This window comes from Danio rerio, chromosome 7, assembly GCF_052040795.2.
Source record: "Danio rerio strain M-AB ecotype USA chromosome 7, GRCz13ab, whole genome shotgun sequence".
Lineage (NCBI taxonomy): Eukaryota > Metazoa > Chordata > Actinopteri > Cypriniformes > Danionidae > Danio > Danio rerio.
This window is the reverse complement of record NC_141027.1, coordinates 57,301,893-57,312,500: the sequence shown is the minus strand read 5'-3', so window position 1 is coordinate 57,312,500 and position 10,608 is coordinate 57,301,893. Positions and strand designations below refer to the sequence as shown.

Genomic DNA, 10,608 nt, shown 5'->3' with positions numbered 1-10,608 from the left:
TAATGACGCCGAGAGACACTGCATTTTAGTTAGAGCTGTCAATTAATTAAAACACAACAAATCTAGCATTTTCTTCTCAACTAGTTATAAATACTGTAACCTTATCGTAACTTATACCCTAATAGAAATTAGTTTATTTATACTGTAAAGGATTAAAGAAAATTATACTCACCTCTAGAGGGTGTGTAGTCACAACAAACAATGATGTGTACCGATGACGCTGTGACTAACTTTAAAATCATAGGAGTTATCTTCATTACATCATACAGGACTTCTGAAAATTCATGTTCATGAATGAGCTAAAGTATTTAAAACTAAAATCATGGTAGCATGAAGTCGAGCAAAGCTGAAAAATATTAAAGCCAAATGATGAGACGGGCGTGATGCGACACAAAAGCAGCAAAGCTTTTATTATGCAACAGCTGAACACTTCCGGTTAATCTAGTCATGATAATGTGGTAAAGATGCAGCACTGTTTTATCAAACTAAATTAATTTTAGAGTTCTGTTATAATGCTGCTTAGTGCAGTCTAATAAAATGGGCAAATTAATACAATTAACAATAACTAAATGAATAAAAAGTTATTTATTTAAAAAAAAAAAAAAAAAAATATATATATATATATATATATACCCATTAGTAAAATATAACTATAACAATAAATAAATGAATAAAAATAAATGAATCATTAAAAAAATTATTTAATAATAAAATATCTAAATAATAAATATAAATGAATAAATAAATAGATAAACAAATAAACGGCCAACATATTAGTGTGTATTTCCATTTTCTAGCGTTTATGACGTCATTAGCCTTTTTACAAAAAAATAGCTGAGAAAACTGTATATTATCAGCTACATTTTTAATTAAGGGGCACTTTAGTGTTGGATTGCAAATACACCTTCTCATGAATGACTTGTGCAGTTGTGCTAGTAAATACATAAAAAGAAGCTACAGTACATCCACACCACCAGATGTCAGGATAAAGTCCAAGATTTGCTGCCATACTGCCCAATGCAAAAAGCAAAAAGTAACTTTCTTTTAATTTTTAAAAGTAACAATTTGTAAAAAAAAAAATAAAATAAAATAAAATAAATCATAAATAAAATCCACAATCAACTAGAACAGTGTTTTTTTTTTACTAAAAGTACTTATGTATCAACATGAAAACGCCAAAGATACTCTGTTGTAGATTTATTAAGCACTGACCAGCATTATAGGAGAACCTTAAACTGTATTTAGTTTGATTAAAAAGTGCTTCTTGTAGCACCTAATGTTAAGAAAACTCATTACAGAATTCTATTTAGGATATCTCCTGTGAATGAGTTTATTCAAAAAAGATTTAACTTTGATGTTGAAAAGCTTAGCTTCTGTTCAAATCTTCCAGAAACACTTGATCACTTGGATTCTTTTTCTTGTGAATTTACTTTTAAATTCTGGTTCTACATCGATACTTGGCTTTCACTAAAGATGATTTAGAAGATATATTATTTTACAAAGGCGATTTACATTTTGCTTTCTCTGATGTTGTGAACTTTATTTTACTAATGGGTAAATATCATACTCGTTATTGTAAATGAAAAAATTGCAGGACCTCTTTTAGGTGTTTTTGTAGTGAGAGTGGCTCAAAGCTTCAAATACTTCAGAAACCTAAATAAAATAACTGAAGCTCTCTATATTTTATTTTCAGAATCTTTGTGGTAATGTTTTTTTTTTTTTTTTCATTTGATGTAGGTCTTTTGTACTGCTCCTTGTTGCGGTTGTAACAGTTTAATATATTTAATTTATTTTAATGTTAAGCATGCCTTGATATGCTGATTGTTCCCTGTTATGTGATGAAAACGTTTTGCAACAACAAAATAAATAAATAAATTAATTAATTAAAAAAACATAAAATAGTGCTGCTTTTTCTCCACATGATCATGACTGGAATGACCGGAAGTGGTTAAGAGTGGCATAATAAAAGCTTCACCGTTTTTGTACCCCGTCACGCTTGTATTTTATAACCAATTACTTTAGTGCTCTCATTTAGCTTTGATGGCTTTCAGCCTTACTCTGCTAATACATTTTGAATACTCTAGCTCAGCGGTGTCAAACTCAGTTCCTCGAGGGCCGCACCCCTGCACAGTTTAGCTCCAACCCAGCTTCAGCACACTTACCTGCAGGTTTAAAACAAGCCTGGCAAACCCAATTAGTTCGATCAGGTGTATTTAATTAGAGTTGATGCTAAACTGTGCAGAGCTCTGGTTTGACACCTGTGCTCTGGCTCAACCATGAACATGATTTCTGCAGGGCTGCGTCCGAAACTGCATACTTCCATCTTGTATAGTACGCTAAAATCGAGTAATATGTCCGGATTCATAGAATTCGAAAATCAGTATGCGAGAAGTACCCAGATGACTTACTACTTCCGGCGAGATTCTGAGGTGCGTATTTCACGCATGCTGCACTATCCCATGATGCCCTGCGAGAGAATTCATGAATGGGAGTGAAGAGATGCAACTGATGCAGGTAGGTCATGTGACCATGACAAAATGGCGGATGTAGTACGCCCGAATTCCATTCATACTTTTCACATTCATACTGTAGAGAACGGCTAAGTAGTACAGTGCAGTAGTAGGATGCAGCCCAGGAGTATCGCAGAATGTAATGAAGATAACAACTCCCATGATTCTACACTCAGTAATGGCGTCATCAATATACATCATTACTTGTTGCGAACACAAGCCCTCAAGAGGTAGAAATTGCACAATTAATCACACTTAATCCTTTAAATAAACGAATAGAATTTTTGTTAAGTGAGAGTAACTTAAAGATTACAGTATTTATAACTAGCTGAGAATTTTTTTAAATATTTGTTTTGCTTGAATTAATTGATAGTTCTAATTAGAATGTAAATGATTCTCTGCAGTGAATACTTTATTTGTATGTCTATGTCTGCCATCATAGATAAGAATAGCTTCAACAGGTATTTCGGCATCTGTGGTTGAAAGCCTAGATCCTTCAGCTGCACAGGAAGCGTGGAAGCGTTTCAGGTGGTCAGTAAGGCGATCTATCAGGCTCTTTTGGAGGAGTTAGCTGAAGAGAGAAAGAGATCTTGCTGCTGGGTCTGCATCCGCTCACACAGACCATCTAATTACCATTTCGGAGTCACTGTGACAAGCCTCTACTGCGCTCTCCTCTGAATCCTGCTTGGGGAGGGGTGTGCCAGCGTAAAGAGGGGTCTCATCGTACTCCTCCTCCTCTGACTCCCCCTCTCCCTGGGTGCTTGAGCTGCGGGTGAGGAAGTCTGAACGTGTCCGTGCCATGCGGGCTTTTTTATGACCTGGTCGGCCAACCTAATTGACCAAATGATAGTAAAAAAAAAGTGAAGTGCTCCCCATGTGAACCAAGATTCAGGTGACCCCCTCCACATCCTCATAATGAGGGAGAAAGAGTTCAAACATTTATTTATGAGGAAAAAGAATGAAAAGCTATTTACGATCTATGATGGCCTAAAGTTTTACTCTTTCGCTCACCTCAGTCTTTGTGGATTTATAACCCAAAAGGCTCACTTCATTCTGGGCTCCTGGTGTTTTTTCTTGATTGGCCAAGTCCTTATTCAGCCTAAAACAAGTTCAAGAAGGTTGAGGGTTAGTTATTTAAAAAAAAAAAAAATGTCATGCTTTTAAATTCAAACACGGACTCTTGTAATTAGCTTTTGTGCAGAAATACAATTGATATTCATGCATATTTAAAGCTAGCACCCTCAAGAAGCCTAATATTACATTTGACGTTAATCCCATATTACATGTATCCTTTTTGTGCAAGTTTTGTGGAGATATTCCAATATTAATAAGATTTTCTTTGGTGTCACATGATGGCATAAGATATATGAGATTCTCTTACATGTCGCCAGGCCCGGATTGGCTAATCGAGAGGACCAGGAGAATTCCCGGTGGGCCGGTCCGTTTTTTGGCCGCGAGGGCCGGTGTCCCTAGCTGCAGAATCTGTTGCTCTCAGCAGTCACACTTTTCAAATTTATTTATTTACTTGACCACAGCCTTTTTATGCATTATTTTACCGCAACTCTTCTCTTTTCATCTATTTTAATGATTATAAAACTCAGTTGTGTCTCTATTCTGAATGCAGCTATTGTGGTCCAGCGGTTAGCACGTTAGAAAAACACGCTGCGGACCCGGGTTCGATCCTCGTTAGAGTAACTTATTGTTTTCATTTATATTGTTAAGACATATAATACTGTTAGGGTTGTTGAAAATTTGAAGTTCTAAAGCAGCTGTTTTCTCAAAAAAAAAAACGTGATAGTGTCATTAGAAACTGATTTGGAAATGACCTTATTTTAATATAGTCAGTCGTGAACTGAGGTGGGCCGGTCTGAGGCTTGAAACTCCAGGGCTGAAAAGGTGTCCCACTCCGGCCCTGCATGTCGCTGCTATCAAATTAGTCAATTACACAAGTTGAATAATACAAACACCCTGCTTGGTTTGAAAGTGAATTGTGTGTAAGAAATGCTTCAAACATCTCTCCACAGGGTTCCCACTTTAATTCAATTCAAGTCATCTTTATTTCTAGAGCACTTTTACAATGTAGGTGTTGTAAAACCAGCTTAACATTGAAGTTCTACTAAATTGAAAATGTGTCAGTGGAGTTTGAGTTGAAGTTCAGTTTAGTTTAGTTCAGTGTGTTTGATTTTTACTGCTGAAAGTCCAAACACTGAAGAGCATATCCATCGATGCCCAGCCAAATTTTAACGTTTCCCTTTCTTTCACCAGCTTAACAACTGAACTTAAATAATTTGTATTGTGGTTATGTATTAATAACATTAATTATAACATGATTAATAATAATAACATGATTAATAATCATTATAATATATCATGTTCAAATAATAACATCATATTAAAATAGTATTAGCTTGAATATTATTTTGCATGACTTTAATAGCCACTTTGAGAACAACAATGGACAATTTACCCAAAAAAGCTAAGGTACAGTACTTATTGTTTGCTTGACAGTAAAATGCTCCCTCTTTCAATAGCTTAATAGTAGTTTTACAAACTTTAAATTGAACTTGTAACACTCAGTACTCTAAGTAGTAACTTTAAAGTCAAAGTTCTCAAAATGTATATTGTCCAGGCTGATTAGTCTTAGCTACAGGTAGTCTGGTGACTGCATTTGACTTCAGTGACTGCCAGTTGATGAGCAAAATAAAATGGCGCTGAAGAACACCCTAACCACAAGAATAAAAACAGCACCATACTATTACTGTATATACCTATATTATAATAACACAATACAACTGAGAATAATTTGACTTTTTTTTATCTTGCGAAATTTTACTGCCATTTCATTACACAAAAGAAATAAAATCACAGTCATTGGGAATATTAATGTATAAAGGTATGAAATAAGGGTATTGCAATGAACTAGTTTGAAAACTAGTGTGATGAGGTTGTCATGTCGCATGAAGCTTATCACTTACTTTGAGTAGGCAATCTTAGTCTTTGGAGAAAAGAAGATGTTTCCTGGCCTTTCAGACATGCTGATGTTGACATTCTGATTGGACGGTTTCTTATTTATTCTCCTTCTGGCTTCATCCCCTCTGAATTCCAAAGTCAACTTGGGTGCCCACCCTTCTGCTAAATTGTGTGCGTCCTTTGGTCGGTCTCTGAGAATCAGAGGAGCACCGTCCTTTTCTGGAGCTGGTCTCTGGGAGGTGAGGTCAGGCTCTGGCTGGGCAATGGGAGCAGGTCTGTCTGTCCTTCCTCCAGAACTCTCCTGTCTACTTTGCTCGATCCTTCGCAGAGTCTCGGCTCTCTGCTTTTCTAACTTCTCCCTCTCGTTTTGGGCTAAATTCCTACGTTGTTCTTCTAGGATGTGCGTCTGTTGACGGATCTGCTCCATCATCTCTTTTTCATTTTGTTGCCGTTGATGCTTCTGCCTCTCTTCCTTCTCCTCGTTGAGTTTCTCTAGCTTCTCCAGGACGTAACTGCTGTCAGTGCTAGGTTGTGCTGGGCTGGGTGGCTCGCTGGTCTGGGCAGCGCTGTCTTTGACCTCTAGAGGCTTTACATCTGCTTCATTTAAAAGAGTTTCCTTCTGCATACTAATAACCACAACCATGGGTCTCCGAGTGGACTCCTTCTTGTCTTTCGAAGGCTTGCTAAGGCCATCAGGGCACGGGGTGACTGAATTGGTGGTAGACTTTATGACTAGAGAGCTACTTTCGGATGGAGGTGTGTAGAAAGTTGGAAGTGAGTATTGCATTCTGGGAGGTTTAGATTGGTCATCTGGTTTGGACAAGATATCAGGTGTGGAAGTGTCAGAGGGCAACACATTGTGCTGGTCAGGCACAGAAGAAGGAGAACCAAGGTCCTCTGGTTCAGCACAAGGTGCCTTGTCTTTGAAATAGTCATCTATATTGAGTAGCTCAAAGCTGCCTTTAGAGCTCTGGCTGTCTGGAGTACCCTGAGGAGTGTGAGCGATCTCGCTGACCAGCTCCATTGACCAGCGCCTTTCTTCCGAGGGAGACGTTCCTCCAGTGGAACGCACCTTAAGAAGTTCCAAGCTAAATTTGGCCTGCTCCAGCTCTCGCATCCGCCGGCTCTCCCGCTTGGCTCGAGTCCTCTGGTTGGGATCCTCTAGAGTCCGCGGCCTCTCTCGGATTGTCACTTCAGGGGATGGTTGTGCTGGTGCCATGCCCTCCATCATCTCTACCTCCATCTCTTCCAAAACACCTGCTCCAGATGCCTCTACTGCACTACTGAGAGCCTGTTTGCTCCTGTCCTGCTCCTCAAAGGAGTCTTCCAACATGCTCGCATCCAAACCCATGTCTTCAAGCTTGTCCTCTTCTGTTAACAAACTAGCCTTTCCATTCGGCAGATTAGTTGTTTTTAATCTCTGCTTTTGAAGCTCTCTAAATCTGAATATTATAAGAAAATTAAAAAAAATGGTAAGACAAGGTACAAAGTGGGAAAAAAATCTATGTATTTACATAGCACTTTTCATCATATACCACTAGAACCACTACCACGACTACTACAACTACTACTCCTAATAATAATAATAATAATAATAATGATAATATACAAACAGAAAACATGTCTAAACTAACTTGAACAGTATATCGCTGCTCTCTGGTGAGTTTGAAGTTGAAATGCAATCAAATATCAATTATTCTGTTTGCAAAGTACTGCTTTATGGGAGTGAGTGTGCTATGCTGTAAGTTGTACTACACATTCACTTGCCAGAATATAGCTTGTTCTGCCACTATGTAAAACAATTAAATATTTGTACCAGTAAACAGTTACCAAACTAGCAACTTTACTAAACTTTGTGCGGAATACTTAGGCACTTTCAGCCTTGAACAAACCACATATTTGCTTGGCAGACCACCAGTAAATACTCTGTATCAGATTGTTGACTGGTGTGCATTTGAGAGTTGTATTATTAAGCAATTAGTGTGACCAGAGCAGGTATCTGTAGAAAAAAGATAACTGTGTACTGTACCTCTGTCTTGCCAGATAGCCTCTACCCACAGCCTGCAGGCGGATGGTGGCATCCCGCTGGCGGAGGAAGAGCTCTCTGGCTCTATGTCTTCTCCATGCAGTCTGGATCTGGAGGGCTGCCCGTCTCTGCCGATATAGCCTCCAGGTTCTCTGGATGAGCACAGATGCCTCTCTCCATAGCAGGAGTCTACGCCTCTCTCTAAAGCCCCTCCAGGCTGACTGGATACAGACCACTGCCCCCTCCTGGACACGCATGTCATACTCAAGCTGGCTGTCCCTCTGTAAAGACTGACAGCTCCTCCACCAGTTCTACATGAGAAAACATTCCGATTAAACCACATATATAATTAATTCACTGTTTGGGTCACACATTTAGAATAGGATTTTTAGAAAATAAGTATTGAATAGTAATTTAACTTAATACATTTACTTAAAACCATAATAAAGAATCATTATATATAAACAAATATGTTAAAAATTAAAATGATATTATTCAATACTAAATCCTTTATCTCTCTAAATACTTCCACTGTTTACATGTCAAACGTCTAACCCAAATACCACAATGATTACACACCTTTTGCCCAATGAATGAACTTTCAGCACTTTTTAGTCATTTATAATTAGATCGTTACTCATTAAATTGTTAAGTAAAATCTTTACTTTAAATAAAATATATATAAAAAAAAAACATTTGGGAAAATATAAATTCATGAAATGTGAACTATTTACTTAAATCTTTACAAGTACCAATTTAAAAGAAAGTTGGTCCATTTGAGTATCAGTAGACTGTCTGCTTAATATCTGCCGAAACTGCAACTAAACAGCCATTTAACTGGCTATAAAAACTTAGCAAGTACATGTCAACTTACACTAACCCTTACCCTAACCTAACAGTCTAAAATGTGATATGTACATGTAATTCATAATATGCGATGGATTTACATGATAGGGATAAAGATCATAGCAATTCCAGTACACTGAAAATAGTTGTCATACATCATAGAGGAGAGAATATGGGTTAAAAATGTAAAATCCAAAAATACTTTTTGGATTTCTACTAGTGCTTGGCAAAGCTTAATTTATGATTACATCACATCCAAAATATAAGTTTGTTTTGCTTTTGAATTGCATTATGAGACTTCTTTCAACAACTTTTAACCTTGAAAAAGTGACTTTTCTGAATGTTTTTAATAGTTTAAAGTGCTATATTGTCTGGGTTGGTGTTGTATATTATGCTACAAAAACCCTCTAAAACCTGCCAGTACATTTCAGTACATTACAGTTCTTTTAAAAACCTGATTCTTTATACTGTATATTATTTCCTGAACTAAATCTTGTCTCAAACTACTAAAATGTCCATGAAAGTCACTTAGACAAAGAGTTGAATTTTTAATATCAAAAGTCGACAGAGCAGAGATCAGGATCCTATAATGCAAGTCACAATTGTATGTGATGCACACACATACATAGAAACCAAACTATACAAACCATTTTGTTACATAGTTATTTGAACTAATATATAATTTGTATAATTTAAATAATAAATGTACAAATTACATATTTTGAAATCAAGTCAAAACACAATTTTATTATAGATGCAATTAATCACAATTCAATTTTGCCCAGCACTAATTCATACATCAAAAGCATTCAGGTTTCCAGGTTTAAATTATAGTATAGACTTTTCTCCTTTTTCTAACATTTTCTTAATTAACGTATTCACATTTTTTTAATTTAGATTATTGTTGAAAGTTTATGTTATTTTTTCTTTTTATATGCATTTTATGTTTTACTTCTGAGAAATATGTTGAATAATATATAGATCTCTCATTCCTGTATTGATAATTGGCGTTATTGTGAAGGCTATATAACCTCCTGTTCTGTTATTTAATTGAGTCATGTGACACCGAGTGTTTAAATGAACTCCAGACACACCTGAATATTGTCACAAGGGCAGTGCATGAGTGGTGTTTGTTTATGATGATATTAATAAAGTCTTTTAAACTTTTCATTAACTTTTCAATTGCCTAGGACTGGTGATTTTTTTGTATATCTTAAAAAAATAGGATTCTGTTTTAAAATGAATTAAAATAAATTATAAACATTTCCATTTTCTTTTAAATTCAAATATTACTGTCAAAAAACACTGAAAAAGCTGCTAATCAGGCAGTAAACATACCTGAATTTGGCAGGCCGCCTGTCTTACTCTGAGGAAGTTCTTTCTTTCTAGAAGAGCTCTGAAGCGTCTCTGAAGATAAACGATTCTGCTCAGCACCTCCTTATGGAGCAGGTCCTGCAGCCGCTGCCTCTCTATTTCACGGAGGAACACCTGCCGTACGCATGGATAGACGGAGACACGTCACGTGTGCATGCAACACTGTACATTTCCAACAAAGCGAACCATGAATGGGCAGGATGTGTCATCCCAAAGGCATCAGAAATAAGTTCTATGCTAGGAATTTAATTAAGTCCCATCATTGCCAGAAGCTTCATCATACCATGGTACGGCCCACTTGGAAGCCTTCAGGAGTGAGATCCACCTGCTGCAGGTACTGTCTGATAGCCTCCTGGCTGGCTTGATTGGAACCCTCTGGTAACAACACATGGAAGTGTCGCGCAAAGTCCTAGAGAACATAAAATGATAAATATAAGCCATGGTAGCGCACACACACACACACACACACACACAAACACACACATATACACACACACAAGTCATTCCCCAACAGAAGTGTCCAGGAAGTGACATCTCTCATTAAGGCCTAAAAGCAGTGGTCAGATTTCAGAACACTAGCATCAGTGTAAAGGCATGTCTTATTGAAGCCTCCTTCAGCGCGGCCCACTGGGGGTGGACAGTCTGTGAGGCAGATGCTGTTGTGTATGCAATTATTCCTGGCCACTCTTATTGCAGACTATAGAGAGAGCCTCTGTGAAGTCACTGAGCACAGCAGCTTCATATCTTACAGGAATTACCCCAGGCCAAAACACTCTGGTTTGATTAAATGTCATGCACACACGTTGACAAGATGCAAGGTAAAAGTAGAAAAAGGTCATTGAAAGATTGTTCTGTGTGGTTAGAAGCGCATTGCTAATGTTG

At 37.2% G+C, this 10,608-nt stretch overlaps 1 protein-coding gene across 50 annotated transcripts in view; it reads right to left on the bottom strand.

Moving 5' to 3' along the window:
* The window catches only part of myo9aa (myosin IXAa), a 256,784-nt gene that overhangs the window by 31,564 nt on the left and 214,612 nt on the right, over nt 1-10,608 (bottom strand). For 32 of the 50 annotated variants that reach the window (NM_001423815.1, XM_087258425.1, XM_087258438.1 and 29 more), the window contains 6 exon segments: nt 3,144-3,341; nt 3,522-3,609; nt 5,486-6,922; nt 7,510-7,817; nt 9,691-9,840; nt 10,010-10,135. In NM_001423815.1, coding sequence (NP_001410744.1) covers nt 3,144-3,341; nt 3,522-3,609; nt 5,486-6,922; nt 7,510-7,817; nt 9,691-9,840; nt 10,010-10,135 — 2,307 coding nt within the window. 50 annotated transcript variants of the gene reach the window in all.